General features: G+C 35.4%; 1 protein-coding gene across 1 annotated transcript in view; it reads right to left on the bottom strand.

Annotated features, from left to right (window-relative positions):
* MS3_00008872 (uncharacterized protein) overlaps positions 1–17,291 on the bottom strand; it is a 46,733-nt gene that overhangs the window by 1,678 nt on the left and 27,764 nt on the right. Inside the window, exons 8-11 of the mRNA XM_035734326.2 lie at positions 15,451–15,643; positions 9,473–9,543; positions 7,043–7,221; positions 1,927–4,998 (exon numbers count right to left, since the gene is read on the bottom strand). Of these exons, the coding sequence (XP_035587912.1) occupies positions 4,920–4,998; positions 7,043–7,221; positions 9,473–9,543; positions 15,451–15,643 (522 nt within the window). The 3' untranslated portion in view covers positions 1,927–4,919. The remainder of the gene's footprint in view (positions 1–1,926; positions 4,999–7,042; positions 7,222–9,472; positions 9,544–15,450; positions 15,644–17,291) is intronic.

Below are 17,291 nucleotides of genomic sequence, written 5' to 3'. Positions count from 1 at the left end.
TTAGAAGTATATTAAAACAAAACGTCTCCCTGCTAAATAATGACTCGAATGGATTGGTATTGCAGTTTTACCACACCATCATGATAAAACAGAACTCCAAAGAATCTTAAAACAACACAGAATTAAAGTATATTACAAAACAACGGACGCACTTCGAAATACTTTAGTTCGCTTAAAAGAAAAACTCCCTTTACGTCAACACAGAACTGTGTCTACAAATTAGGATGTGTCGAATATGGTGCCTTCTACATTGCAAAGTTATCTTGCGAAATTTCGACTAAAGCCAAAGAATATATTAGGTACACAAAGTAGTCCCGTTTCAATGGATAGACTTCAAGTTAAATCGGCAGTAGCAGTTCACACCATTTTCAACAATCATCAAATCGTTTTCAAAAACATCAAAACATTACAAAACGGCCTTACTAATTACAAAGAAAGGAGACTAGCAGAAGCTGTCCATATAATGCTTAATCCTACTTTTTGTAAGCAATGGTGGATAGTGGCTAGCAGTGGAATCCAGGACGCGCGTTTCGTCCTATTTGGGACACGTCATCAGGATGTACCTGCATGTCAGAGTTGATGTTCACTCTGGGACTCGAACCCAGTACCATTCACTTCAAACGCCATCACGTTATCTCAGAGTTAAGATGCAGGTACATCCAGCTGACAAGTCCCAAATAAGACGAAACGCGCGTCCTGGATTCCACTGCTAGCCACTATCCACTATTGCTTACGAAAAGCTTGTGAGTTAAGGCAATATCGAGGCATACACACAGTATGCACATATGCCGATAACAGACTGATCAATTGCAGTCTTAAACCTCAATAGGAAGATACAGGCCAAATAATACCAAATGAGCTTAATCCTACTGCTCGCAATAGAAAAGAAGACCTCACTATACATCCGACTTGGACTATCTATCCTAGCTACCTAGTCTGATATTATTCACATTTCACACTATTACCTTACATACAAATTAAACTTTATCCTTTCTCACAATAAAGGTCACACATTTTTATCCCTAACCTTGCACACATACACACACACAAATTTAAATACAGTCGATTATAAATCACCTTGAATGGAATGATATAACATTGACTTGACCAGACGTGCTTTTGATTGGTCACACCTAATATTCATAATTTGTTCCATTGTACTATTTAACTTCGGTTAATTTTAATTTGGTTATTTATTCACTGAAGAGGTGGTTTACACTAAACCACGGAACGTCAGAAAATCTAATTTTTCTACTGAGATTGTGGAGAAGATTTTTAACTCAGGTGGATAATTTTAATGGAATTTCGTTCTCTGAGCTGGATGGTTTGGTCGTGGAGCTTTCGTCGTTCTTCTGAACGACATCATCAACACAAACTTCAGATAACCAAATTAAAATCAACCGTCCTATCGTGGGATTCCTTAGTAGTGCGCACCCACGATCCCGCGCGCGAACCCTTAGCCTCCGGACCACTGAGCCGGCATCCGACGGTGTTAATGTCTAACCTCAACCGATCAACGAAATTGCGCGATCATCTTCCATTGTACTGAGATAGATACCTGTCTCTACCCGACACGGGTTAGCTCAACTGGTCACGGCTTCTCATCATCAAAAGATAGATAGGGAAATTATCATTGTGAAAGGATAGCTCAGCATGATAAATGTTGAAATTGAGATAAAATTTATTCAGGATGATCGTAGAAACAGAAATAAATCAGTTGGGGATAGAATATCTGAGGGGAAGATGGTTGTAAAGGAAGAAGAGTATGAAGAAAGAAAAAGTTATGAGACATTAAGACTATGGTAGAAGAAGAGGTTGTACCAATCTCTTTTGCACACACAATTCTGGTTTTTCCAGATGTATGGCTATAGCTTCGGCAATGCAAAGAAGATGAAATCTAATTGTCTTTGGAAGACTTCTACTTACCTTGTAAATGACTTTGAACGCAGAGCCTGTCTTGAATGCGTGAACTGTGTTCACAAGAAGTTCGACTATTGAGCCATTGCCCCTTTTTTAGCCACGCCTGATAATGTTCTTGAATACTTTTGGATAAAGTACGCATCAAACGACCTATGTACCTAGCTCCATATTAGCAGGTAAATTGGTAAGTGCACATTAAGTTGGTCAGATGCGATAATTTATCTTTGAGATTATTAGTGAACAATGATTAGCTGGAGAATACCATTCGCAATGTTACTGGGAAGAACGTTCGTTTTAAAGAGCCACAAACATCTTAGAGAGGAGAATTTCCGATTCTTTGAAAGTGAATTCGACAAAAAGAGAACTCTTTGCTGGACTAATCTTTTTTATTTAATGTCTTAATGGGTGTATTCTGTTTACTAAAAACGCTTTGTTGTCTATTATCTCCAACCATTAAAAACACAATACTATTTCCTATTTCACATTTACTCATTTGAAGCTCAAGTAGATGATTTTGATGGAGTTTTGTTCTCTGAGTTGGATGATTTGGTCGTGGAGCTTTCATCATTTTATTCGTCCACTGTAAGGAATTCTTTAATTTATATTATTGTTTCCTTTATGTAATACCTTGAATCGATAAACATTTATGCTAGATACTATGTTTCTAATAATGAATAAACGAACAAACAAACAAACAAACAGCGCCACATTACATTTATAGAAATTCATAAAATTGTCATCTGATTTCAATGATAACTGAATAAACACACATGTTTATATTGTCATAGTTAACACGTTCAACTTGTAGTTATTATACACAGTATAATGATATAAGATAAGAAATCTGCCATTAATTAGAATAATAATGCGACTGAATGTAATGAATCGTTAAATTTTTATGATTTATATTACAAAATGATATGAATCAGATAAACATTGAAAACTAGAAAGCATCGAATAGCTATATCGTTTTAGAATGGGACTCTTTGAATAAGTGAATTCATCATCTTACCATAGACTAAAACCAGAATCTCTAAGTTCCAAGGTGACTGCTTGGCATTCATATCTGAGTTTGAGTCCAATGGTTTAGATTTCTAACTTTAACCAATTGACATTTCACTGAACAGGAGTGAAGTATTTGAATACGTCGATCACTTTCCTTTCCTTGGAAGTTTCACCGGTCCTGTTGGGTTGGTGTTTGACGGAATCTCTGTACGAATTCAGCAAGCTTGGTTGACTTCTAACCAGTTGCATCACATGTGACTTAGGCAAGATGTCCGTCTGCCAAACAAATGATGAGTTAATTCCTTAACATTTCGCTCAATTTTACTTTGTGGCTGTTACACGAAGTCGTTAAAAGTAGAGGATACTCGTAGTTCACTAATATTTGATCATGTGTCTTCGAACTATTTTTCTTATAGCTTGAGACCATTGAGTTAGCAACTCTGAGTATCAGGTCTGACAAATAGGTTTAGGTAGTGAGTATTTATCGATTTAGACTAATAGGACACGCTTTATGTAAGCTCACCCACAAACTATCTTGACGCGTGATCGTGTTCACTGTAGTATGATGAGAGAAACAAAGTGGGTGCCAAACTAAGATATGGCACCTGTTCTTGAAGACATTCATCATTGGACTGAGTCTGTAGGTAGGTCCATACTACTTGGTTTAGGTCCACGTGAAACAAGCACTCAGGAACTTTAGGTGACATAGCTAACAATCGTTTGATGTGGCATAGCTGTATTCACTATTTGTCTTCCCCTTAGATTCCAAGTTTATAAATTCCCTCATAAAGGTTTTTTAAATTTCGCTAATTTATATTTTTTTCTAGAATCGTACCTTTGGCGTGTAACCTTTTTTTTATCATCACTAATACTGTTATTAAACCAAATACTCAGGGATTTTCCCTGAAAGTTTCGTCTTGCTGTACTGATGGGGTATGGCAACTTGAATCAAATGACACATGTGTCAGGTTCTACGTTTAGTTTGACTGACTAACAGCGACTGGTAAAAGGCTGACCCACAACCGACATTGTTGAACGACACTGATCATGACCTCTCATTAGAACTACAGGAATTAACACTTTAAATGATTATCATTAATATAAAGGTGGAGTAGCGTTATTAAAATGTTCCATAACTATTCAATCCCTTCTCTTATTGAATGGTTGTCTAATTGAAGTTAGTTTGTAACGTAAACTATAGAAAAATGAGATTTACTGGCAAACATTTTTTTATGTAAAAGTTGGTGATTGTACGACGTGGCTACCTAGAGAAGAATTTTACCTTGAACATAACAGGTTAGAAGTAGAGTCATTAGTAAGCTGATAAACTATTGCTCAAATCGATATTCAAATAATATTTATGATAATATTGGTAATGGTAAAAGTCTTCAATTATTATTTGTAACATTATACTACTAGATAATAAATAACAGTTAAATCCAAGACGGGTATATGCATCCAACAAGGAATTTCATCAACTGGATGCATACCTCCAGCTCCAAGTATTGATGTTCACACAATAAACATTCATCAAACTTAACTAAGTATATCAACATTATCAGTGTCGAAACCATTACAATGTACATAACATATATAATATTCATTTAGTTGAATAGTAGCTATTGATGATTACGTTATTCAGTAGACGACCATTAAAAGGTATAAGGGGATAGGCATTGACATCTAGGAATGGACGTAATTATGGTATTCGTTGAGGAGGAAAATGCACACTTACCTATAACAATCAAATCAATGAACAAAATGAAAATGTGTTATTATTTTGTTACGCAAAAGTTACAATAAAAACATGAAACTACAAAGAAAAAGTCAATGGAACTAGAACAAAATGTGTAAATGTTTAGGAAATAATCAATTACATAATAATAGGCACATACATACACATCCACACACACACACACACACGCTCATGATAAGAGAAAGAATACATGGGAAATGTCAGAAAATTATTATTTTTCTTCAAGATATTTGAACGATCATTTTTCTGCATCTGAATATGAAGGTCGATGTAAGTGCAGCAGATTTCGGATAGTTTTTGGACCAGACCATATTCCTCTAGTAAAAGAGAGAGAAAGAAAAAACAGAACACGATTGATTGCAGAAGAATAAATTGAAGATAAGTTTTTTAATGATTAGGATCACGAGTCAATTGAAGCTAGACCACCATGGAAAACCTGGAAGCACTGGAAGGTTGCTTCCTCTTACTGCGGGACTCCTCAACAGTGCACATCCACGATCCCGCCTCGTGAGATCCGAACCCAGAACCTATCGGTTTCGCGCACTGAGCCGGTCGGCGTCCAACGGTGTTAAAGTCTAACTTCAACTAATCTACGAAATTGAGCGACACATCCACCATTGTCATCAGTGAGTTACTATCTCACAACAGACGCAGCTGAACTCCATTTTAAGCTTATCACTTATTCGCTTATTAACCCTAACTGTTTTTATATGATCTGCAACTGATTTTTGCCTGACTATAAATATCGACATACACTTGATCAAAACGAGTTGGCTCACTCGCCTTCTCCGCTGAGCGTCATTTCGTTTCCCTGATTGTTTGTCCAGGTCAGTGGGTGCATATCATGCACGCAATCGAATTTCACTCTCGTAATTAACTTATTTTTATTCCGTTATTCTCTAAACGTGAATTAAGTCAATAAAAATATACGAGGGTTAGCGACATGTATATTGCGATAACAATCAGCATACAATTAAACTGAATTTAGATACAGGATCGTTAAAGTATCATAGCTTTCTATTACAATAGAGAAGTACACACATATATAGAATGCACTTAGTTAAGATAATTTATGCACTCTGATCATAGTCAGTATTAAAAATTGGTAGTGCATGTATAGTTAGGATTGGTTGAAAAATGAACTCGTAGTAGAAATGATTTGATTATAATATATAATATATGTAGAGGAAGACATCAAATAGGATTTTGGGAGGGAATATTTACTCTAATATGGAGTTCAACAGATAGGTGTAATCATCAGACTATTGATAGGTGTTGATATATGAGTATTAGTAAAAGTATAAAACATCCTGCTATAATCTAGTAGGAGATAAAATAGTTCTCATATAGTTCCCGATTAGACCTTTTAAATAAATATAATTAAATATTATACAACTGAATGTGTTCACAGATTCAATCTGCAAACTGTATCAGTATAGCTAGATTATAAGTTACTATCTAAACTTGACTGTCAGGGTCACGCATCATACAGACTTTATCCAGTAACAGTAGTTGTAACACTTGTTCCAAGAAATAGTAGTAGTACCGAATGCACTGCAGTGTGATAGAGATAGAATATTTTTAACAGGTAACAGACATCTCCAGCAAAGCTGTTTGTGATTAAAGAAATTTCATCTCTCGAAATAACACACCCTACTTCGCCCTAAATATTGCGGGTATCAGTCAGTTAGTTAAAACGTAGGACCAGGCATATACATGCATCGGTCCCAGTTGGCACACCTCATTTTTCAGCAAGGCGAACACCGGATTCATTGAAGCAGTTAACTCAATGGTGTAATATATAAAGGAAAGATTTTATGTAAGGATATAGTACAGAAAGAAAGAATTAGTTCGTAGAAGGAAAGATGTGAAATAATTTCAATCTCATAGTTTAAGGGAAGACAAAGAGTGTATACACCTACGCCATTGTGGTCGATTCTGATTCATGTCAACCAGAGTCTCCAACCATTGGTTACGATAGTCGCGCGGATCCCAACTAGATAGTCTGCACCTACCAACATGGCTAAGATTAGAAGTTAGTAACTTCAAGGAAGAATCACACAGAGTAAAACATTTTTAAATAATGTTAGGTCATGTGCCTCTGAATTCGCGGGTTTTGTTGTTGAATCGATAAGAACTATACCATTCATTCTCGGATTTTCATTTACAGATCTTTGAAGATGAAATATCTTCTCACTTTGTGGAAGACATGAAACATCATATCCATTAATATATCTCTAACAGAACTCAACCTCGTCTTATGTTTAGTATGTTGCATAATATTAAGTTATAAGACATAAATATTACTAAAATAGAAGAGAGGTGTAAATTACAGTTAAATAAATACCAATGTGAACTCACCTTAAAAGTCCATCCCAATAAAGTGGTGGTAGAAGGTATGTTTTTGTAAAATAGAATAAATAACGTTCTTTCCCTTGATCAATAGGCAATGTTTCTAATGGTTTAGCTCTATAATCAAATTCCGCTATAATACCACGATTATAACCTGTAACTATAGGACAAGCTGTATATCCGTCGTACTGAAAAGTAGAATAAATAAAAGGAGGATAATATGAACGTTAGTCAGTCAGTCAGTCGAAAGTAATGTAGAATCTTTTACATATGTGCATTAGTTCACGTTTCCAATACACATCACCTTATTAACACAACAAGGAAAATATCATCACGTCAAACATCATAGCAGTGTAAGTGACAACAGTATTAATAGTAGTAGAAAACAATAAAATCATCCAATATTATTGGAGAAGGAACTCGCTGAATACAAAGGTAAATAGAGAATGAATCTACACCATTGAGACCGATTCTAAGGCCATGTCCGTTAAGTTGTTTAATCGTTGGTCATAATAATTGTGCACACCCCAGCCGGGCAGTTGGCACATAGTCTGATTTCGTTCCCGACAACTTATCAATACATCAATAATCATTGCTAAACGATATAGGCGTTGACTATTATGAAATGAATATAGTGAATACTATTGATGTATGAACAGAATACTTGATTTGTGTTTGTGTGGACAATAATTTGCAAGATTCAACTGACTTATGAGTGAAAAACGTATGTTAGTTCTATATTGAATAACTCATGTCAGACTATATTCAACTGCACTAAATGTATGTGCAAAAGCACGTACATTGAAAGGATAAAAGGATGGGTTATCATTTACGCATTCTAGTAAACACTAAGATGAGGTTAAATGAATTAAAAGTTGACTCCAGCTGACAAGACGATTAAATAGAAGTCGAAAACATTAGATATAACAATGGGTTCATCAATTCAAGATGACACAGTGTGAGGTCTCGTCATGAAAAGATAAGCAGTTGTGACAATTAGGATAGAAAAATCAGAGAATAAAACACCTTCAAAACACTCATCTTCAACAACAAATATTCATTAACATCTCAAGATAAATCATTGGGGTTTCACGAAATAAGTCAATTTGAATTAGTGATATGGAGAGCCAATCAGCAATGGCCTAATGAGAAAGTCAATCGATGGCAATCAAAAGTGACACAAAGGTCAAGTGCATTTTATTGGGGTCAATTTTATAAGGATAGAGTGGTATATGTATGAATGAGTATTTGTTCATTTTATTCAGTAGTCTAATACACTTTCTCGGTCACTCTTATGTTCTCACTCAAGTAGTTAGTTGGGAGATTAGAGCGTAACACACCACATGTCAATATCAGATTTTGGACACCATCGGTAACAATAATTATTCATAATCAACACTACTTAACGGTTCACTAGACCACATTTATGAGATTGGAAGATTTACGATTCTGAATTGTTCTCAGAAAAACAGAGATCTCCCAGTCTATCATTTCAGATGGTTGAAATATTTGCTTCTTTGAATTACATATTTTTACAAATGTACATTGAAAATAATTCAAATACTTTGACTCGAATATCACTGTAAATTTCGTCCATTATTCTATATTATTAACTACATTAGAGAGTTTATAAAGAATGAGGTTGACTGATGTTCATTACTGGTGAATATCTACTAAGAAAAAATAAAAACCAAGAACCAGTAGTAGTGGATACTTGATTTGTGCCTAAATAAAACTATATACCCATCAAGCATTAGACCAAACACCTTTAAATTTCATGATAAACGTATTAAAATTAGATAAAGTGACTCATTATTGATGAACACGGTGGATGTGATGTAGATGTGAAGGCGCGGATCGGCAAAACAAGAGCAGCATATCTACAACTGAAACTCAAAGCAACTGTCAAACAACACTAGAGTTAGAATTTTCAATACACATGTCAAGACAGTTCTACTGTATGGGGAGGAAACCTGGAGAACTACGAAAGCCATCATCCAGAAGACACAGGTGTTTATTAACAGCTGTCTAAGGAAATACTTGGGATCCGTTGGCCAGACACTATCAGCAACTATGGGAGAGGACAAACCAGATCTCAGCGGAGGAAGAAATCAGGAAGAGGCGCTGGAAGTGGATAGGACACACATCGAGGAAAGCACCCAAATGTGTCACGAGGCAAGCCTTCACTTGGAATCTCTAAGGCCGAAGGAGAAGAGGAAGACCAAATAGCACATTACGCCAATAAATGGAGACAGATATGAGAAGAATGAACAACAATTGGATAGAACAAGAAATGAAGGCCCAGTACAGAGTGGGTTAGAGAGTGCTAGTCGGTGGCCAATGCTTGACTGGGAGTAACAGGCATAAGTAAGTACGTAAGTAAAGTGACTCAAACAAATATCAAACATTGAAAATCACAAAAGAAGTACAAACACTCACTTCAGAAACATTCCCTTGACCACCATTAATAATATCACAGATATTCTTTTCTAATGTTCCCACCTGACCAGCTATAAAAAATACATCATAAAAAATGAATTTACTCAATTTATATGTAATGCATGACGGGAAATCTATGATTAATATGATAACAGTTGTCTTACAGTAGGGTAGAACTGAGTGAATACCAAATCGAATATGACATTAGTGAACAACATTGTATGTGATTAGACTGTCATCAGGTTTTACGCTAATTTTTTGATTGCGATCATGAACCAATTGATGTTAGACCACCTTTGGAAACCAGGAAGCACTGAACGGCCGTTTCGTCCTATTGTGGGACTTCTCATCAGTGCGCATCCACGATCCCGCCCGCGGGATTCGAACCTAAGGCCTTCGGTCTCGCGAGCGGGACCAAGTGTTTCATATCCCCAATCTCCGTCTACCGAGGATCGCACAGTGGTTTGTTGTGCGGGTGGCACAACCATGGTATTATTCCATGATGTCATTAACTGTTATTCTGACTCATGCAAGTGGGTGTAGTAAGCCAGTTACGGTTAGTGAAACTATCGTAACCAATGGTTAGAAACTTTGGGTGACATGGATCAGAATTCTTTATACTAGCGCAGGGACATTCAGTCTTTAATTTCCCCAAGGTCCTGAGTTCCGAAATTTCCTTATTACCTTTTTTTCATTTTTCTATTTCGAATGGTCTCGACTACTACTGATACCATTACTACTTCTTATACTCTAGAATTTACTTGCATAATTTTGTTTCGCTGTGGCAACTTGAATCGATGAGCATGCGTCGGGTTGTAAGTTGCATATAAATAGAAAATAACACACATACATAAATATATATAAAAAGATAAATCAATCAATACAAGTAATGAATAAATTGTAACCAAAACGTAATCGGTATATACAGGTTATGACACATTCAAGCTGTGTACTCCAAAAAACGAGACCTTTAATATAAATATCGATTATTGAATAAATGATTGGTGTCGGTTACTAAAACGTTTAAGATTTCACAAAAGTAAAAATTCACATGATGTTGTTTTACTTGTATCTTCCCATTGTTGTTTAGGACTGTAATTGATTAGTCTCATATTGGCATATGTGCATCCTGTGCGGATTGCCTCGATGTAGCTATAAGGCACGTTTATTTAAGCAAAGATGGATAGTGGCTAGCAGTGGAATTGAGGATGCGCGTTTCGTCCTGTTTTTGGACTTGTCAGCTGAACGTACCTGCATCCCAAAGTTGATGTTCACTCCTATATTCGAACCCAGTACCGTCCGTATACAAACGCCATCGCGTTATTCACTTAGCTACAGAGTCCTGGTAGCCACCTGGTTATACAATGGGGTGAAGTTTAACTTCATTTGGTGTTGTTCTACTTGTATCTTCCCATTGTTATTTCGGACTGCAATTGGTCAGTCTCATGTTGGCATATGTGCATCCTGTGCAGATCACCTCACAAAAGTAGCTTTAAAGGTTATTCTATTATAGTCTCAACGTATTCACAGTAGATGGTAATTGATATAATTGATAAGTTTTCATGTACTTAGGCACTTAAAATGAACAAAGATACATTTCATTGTACTTAATCAGGTGTATGAAAAAATGCAGGTTATTTGTAGGAAAGATTTGAGTTTTAAACTTTTCAGTAATCGACTCGAATCTACTCTCTTAACACCTCTACTTTGATCTGAATTCTATGATTGTATCATTAGGCTCTATGATTGATAAAGAAGTTGAATTAACAGTTAGTAACAGAGATAAGAGAAAAACCCCAATAAAAGACACTAACCACAATTAGTTGGTAAATCTAAGTATATCAAATTGTCTACTTTTTGGAGTGAATGAATGATGTACTTGACATGCGACTCTTGTTCAAAAAGAAGTAAGTTACGGAGAACTATATCAGAAGTGGTTAAAATTTATTTTCTATGAGAGTTAAGTGGTAACAAAGTGGATAATGCTATTAGCTCAAAAGGATCCGAACAAACATTATGAAATAAAAAACAATTACCCTTAAATTTTTGAAATTGTAGAGGATTTTGCTTTCTGAACTAGACAGTTTGCATGTAAAAGTAAGCGTCGATGACGTTTTCCAGAACGAACACAATAGCTCAAATTATCTTACAGTCGTGTATTGATTTACACTAAGGATAGCGATCGAGAGATTGTAAGTCACAAGCTAATAGAATGAGAATGATAACCAAGTATGTTTAAACACATATATATGACTACGCAGCCGGGAATCGATCCCAAGACATCCTGGCACGCACGCAAACGCGTAGCGCTTAGATCACTGACTAAAGCGGAATCCCCAATAGAAACTTTACACTGAAAATAATCGTGCGTTCACAACTGCTTAACTTCTAGATGAAATTTCTAGAGCTTTAGAGAGAAGCGACGACCAGAGCAGTTTAAACATTTATTGTGTGAGACAGTTACTCACCACAAATGATAGAAGGTCGTTACGTAACATCGTGTATTGATTAATGTTAGACATCAATACTGTCGCACGTGAGACCAGTGGTCTTGAGTTCGAATCAAGGTTTTGGTTCGTACACACGCTCTGTTGAAGAGTCCCATTAGGGTTGAAACGGCTGTTCAGTGCCCCTAAATTTTCAACGATAGTCTAAATAAGATAATAACATTGTTCAATCATAAAATGAAAGTTTACTTTCTCTTATCCAACAATTTGAAATAATGAAAACACCAAACTACTTCAAATACCATGAGTGAATTTAGTAAAATCTACCCGAAACACAAACAACAATCCCATCAAAATAACACCTTCGATTATTCTGCTTTCAACGGAGTGTCATCAAGTAATTATCTTTTTGACAATAACGTAAATTCATTAATAAAGTGGCCAAAATAGCAATAATATGATTGGTAAATTAAGCATATATATATATATATATATATATATATATATATATATATATATATATATATGAATTTAAGTAATGAATGTTCTAATCTTTCTACATACCTTCATTAGGTAACGTAGACTATACACGTTATACAATCAATAAATCTGATACTGATTTTATTTTTCAATAACAAAACGCTTCATGAAAAAAGAAACAAATTTGTCTATAGTAAAGCAAACTGAAATAATTCATTGATTTACTAATACTGTTCATTTAATGATTATAAAATATCAGTTGTTGTTGTTGTTAAAATAATACAAAGCATGAAACATGTTGATAAAGCTCATAGTTGCCTAGTAAAATTAAATAGATAATATGAATAATTTTAATAGTTAAATTCATGAGTTGATTTAAGCTAGACCATTAGTAGAAACCTCGAAGAACTGGATAGCTGTTCCGTCCCAGTATATGACTGCTCAGTAGTGTGCATCTAAGACCTCACACGCGGGTCTCGAACTCAGAAGTCCCATACTAAGACGAAATGGTCATTCAGTGCTTCTAGGTATTCAGTGGTCGTCTAGCCTAGATCAACTCATGAATTCAACTATTAAAATCTCTACAACATCCACAAACCCCCAGTCTGATAATACGAATAATGATGATTTCTAAATGAATAATTAATCAAATATAATCAACGTACAAATATACGGACAAATATACATTAGACTAACTTGTCATAACTAAATCAGTAATAATAAAACCAAATTAAAACGATGATTTGCAAAAAGATCGCTATAATTCTACGTTAAATGATGACAAGAAAGATATAAACTACAGAATATGACGTGAGAATATGAAATGGAAAGATGTATGTGGAGGAATACACGAGAAAAAGATTTAAAGAGGAAAAACAGATTGAGCGAATGCATCTATCGAGCTATGATCAATTCGGATAACTAAACATGGTTGTTTCAACTCATGAATATTGGTACAAAGGGGCACCGAATACATATATGCCACACAAGTCACTTGATTTGTGTATGGGCTATGATTCTGCTCAAGTTCCCAAACCGAAGCAAGTGGTTTCCTTGAGGGGCCACATCCGTATTCTTAGACCTAAAGGTCTAATCCACAAGGGAGCGGAACAACGTTAGGAGATGCTGTTCTATGATAGCCGGCGAATAATAATTGGTTCATACGTCATTTGTTCCCTCAGGTTCTGAAGCTCATGTGCACCAATGGTTTGCAATGAGGGTTTTCCAACTTATGTTTTTATTTATTTTATTTGAACACATAAATATTGGTACAAGAGGGCACCAAATATATATGCGCCACTTCCTTATGTGGAACCTTCATTTCCACTAACCTGGTTAAAGCACCGGAAATTCAATTTCCTTTCTGTCAATTTCGTAAATACCCCCGCCACGAGAAGGCAGTGAGTTGAAATTCCCTCACAGTGGTTGTATGTACGTGGTCATGTGAGAGCATTTGAAGAGGGAGAGCTGACTCTCTCCACTTTCGACCTTACCAGGACATTTAGTTAGTAAGTTCTGTATACTAGAATGTAATATTCACTTAATACTTCCCTTTAAAATACATAGAGTCATTCAAGAACGTCTGTCAAAAAACATATTTAATGTTGTTGCTACCTTATTTATCGGATGAAAAACACAAGGCTAAGTAAACCTTAGACCATGAAACGAAATTCTTAATGAACATTACACATTATTACGTAACAATCACGTATAAAATTGTTTACGAAAATATCCAAATATACTCTATGTGGAGACATTAAACGAAAATTGAAAATGTTGACATTAGATGGTGGTGGGAGGTAGTCAACAGGAAACCCTCCAACCACCATCTAATCTCAACATAGTGCACGCAATGTGACCACATTGCAACTTGGTCGATAACATTCGATCTGCACCAAGAAGGAATCGACACACATGACATTGATCATCATCCATTGATCAATCAATTGTGATTGAGAATGTTTCTGATAACACAACAATCTCAATACAAAATTATATTCTTGTATAGTAATTAAGCTAAACATAAATTGCCATCTATTAAAAACAATTTATTATAAACTTTAAACTTATGCATCAACTGACTAGTATTATCAAAAATCAGTAAATCATGATCATAGTAGGATCTGAGTTTTAATGTGTATCGGTTTTGATTTGCCATATCTTAACATTAATTAAATTGAGAGAAGTGAATAAAATGAAGAGGTAGTGAATAGTTTAACCTAAGAAATATGATTATAAATTAGGTATATGAGATCAATCAATGAAATGTATAGAATAATAACAAACTTAGGATTATGTCAGTCAGTCAGCAATAATGTAGAACTTCGTACATATGTTCATCAGTTAGAGTTGCCATAACCATCGGTTGCTATCGTCTTGTGGATCCCTACCAGGTGGTCTACATCTACCAACAAGGTTCAGTTCACTTATCAGCAACTTCATGAATTTCTACCATGTTTTAGTCTGGCCACCCCTAGCTTTATTCCATAAAACATCGCACGTCAGGGCAGTCGGTGGTTTGGTATACGTAACACGTGTCCCAGCCATCTCAACTGATATAGTTTCAATACCTTATCAACTGATTTGCCATCCTTACCTAGTACCCGTTTCCTAACAACTTAATTACGCACTCGGTGTTCACAGGATACACGAGTAATGCTTCGAAGACACCTGTCGTCAAATACTAGTAACCTAAGAATATTCTATACTCTTACCGGCCATGTCTCAATGCCATAAAGTAGGACGGATCGATTTGCTGCGCAGTAAACGCATCCTTACTTTGGTAGACGAATATCTCGAAGGCAAATCACACACACACAGAGAGAGAGAGAGTGAAGCTGGAGACAGGTGGACCAATAAGAACTTAGCTGTTGACTTGAAGTTAATAGTGCTGTTTGGATGCGAAATTGGTCCATTCAGCAACATTAAGTCATAGAGTAATTAGTCAACGCGAAATAGACCAAATTAGAATCGGATTTCGACCAGTGATTTGTCATGCGATTTTGGTTGTTGGCATTCAACATAATAATATTAATATGTTTATTAACTTACCTACAGCTGCAGCAGTTTTCGATGTGGGCAATGCAGCACAATCGCCAAGGGCAAATATATTATCATAATGATTATGTCGTAATGTTTTCACATTGACATCTACATAATCAGATGCTTTTGGATTAGTTAATTTTGGTGTTTTAGTTAAAATTTCCGGACAACACATTGGTGGAGTGATATGTAAAAAGTCATACTGCAAAATAGACAAAACAATAACAACAAAACGAAATGATATTGGGATATTTCTTGATGATAACGCTTCCTCAACGATAGAAAGAATTTGTGGAATGTTGGTAATTTAAAAAGCCAAAATGAAGTATTATTAGTAGTAGTATTTGATATGCGTAAATAATAAGCTTGTAGTAACTCTGTTTGATCAGAATGAGTTTTAAGTTTGCAGTGACCAAGTGTACCATCATATGATCAAAAGAATATACTACATACGACAACATATGAGTCGACAATTTATAAGATTTGGTTCATGTTACATTCTTTTCGAACATCTTATACAACTAAATGAGTCGCTGGAATATTAAAAGACAATAATTGATCAGCGAGTGAGAAGTAAAATTCTCATCTATCAAAACTAAAAATATTTATCACACGGTAAAGTTGTAATAATGGCTAACATTGGAATATAGGATAGGAATTTCACATTATTTGGAACACATCAACTAAATGTACCAGTATGGATGGTTACAGTGGGACTCAGTGAATAACGCAATCGCGTTTGAAGTGAAAAGTACTGAGTTCAAGTGTAAATGTGTACAATGAAACTGGGGTGCAAGTACACCCACCTGACCAGTTCTGAATAGGACGAAATGCCTATCTCTGTTTTCCTCTTCCAACCGCCATATAACTTTAATTAAAACTTATCATTCAGTACTAATATCGAGACAATTTAATCGGGAAGACCATACACTAAAAGGTACTGACCAATTGTAGTCAATTAACAGCATCACATGTTAATTTATAACCTAATTAGTCAATAATGCATCTATTAAGAGGAATGATTTCAGTAAGCAGATAACTGACATGGCTAAATGTCCTAGTGAAAAATCTGTTAATTAAACGGGATTCGACTTACCGATGACTTATTGTTGAGTGAATTTGACTGAAGTTTATTTTCAATATAGTACGAATGTGTGCTTTTAAGGCACTTATCTTTGTAAAAACTAAGGATCGGTTACTGGTGACTTTTCATGATTTGGGTGTGTGATTATAGAGCTCAAGTGATAACTGTTTGAGAACAGTCACAAATGGTGCCTCTTTAGGTTGTTTTGTTACGATAGCCCTGTAGTTTTGTGATTTCATTGCCGGTAAGAGAAGACGATGTAAGTTACTATTAGGCTCAACCTTTACTAACCCTTTCTTCCTATTGTTGGAAAGCAGTGTCACCAAAATGTTGATTGTTTGAAGAAAGCACTTTAATGCCATCACAATTCATTACAACTGGCAGTAAGATCTCACTGTCAGATCTTTAGTTTACTGTTTTTAGTATTACAGCTTTCCGATTGACCTGCCTATTACGGTGAAATCTTAAGGAACAAATGTTCCAACAAATGTAGTTGAATTCAGTTATCATGATATATAAAACAGTACATTTCTTTGAATGAGCTCTCTACTTGAACACTACTGATCGAGTCAGAGATTGGAGAGGACTAGTATGAAAGTTGTTACCTCAAGTGCTGTTCGTCATGGTTGTCCGCTTTACTCATTTTTATTTATATTTGTCATACATATTATTTTAAAAATATTGTCTGACTTTCCAGGGATTGATATACTACCAGGAGATTCACTTGCTGACTAATAATACGCAGATGACACGGTCACGATTGGTG

Source organism: Schistosoma haematobium, chromosome 6 (assembly GCF_000699445.3).
Source record: "Schistosoma haematobium chromosome 6, whole genome shotgun sequence".
NCBI lineage: Eukaryota > Metazoa > Platyhelminthes > Trematoda > Strigeidida > Schistosomatidae > Schistosoma > Schistosoma haematobium.
The sequence above is the reverse complement of the archived record's forward strand: the minus strand, read 5'-3'. Positions and strand labels throughout refer to the sequence as shown.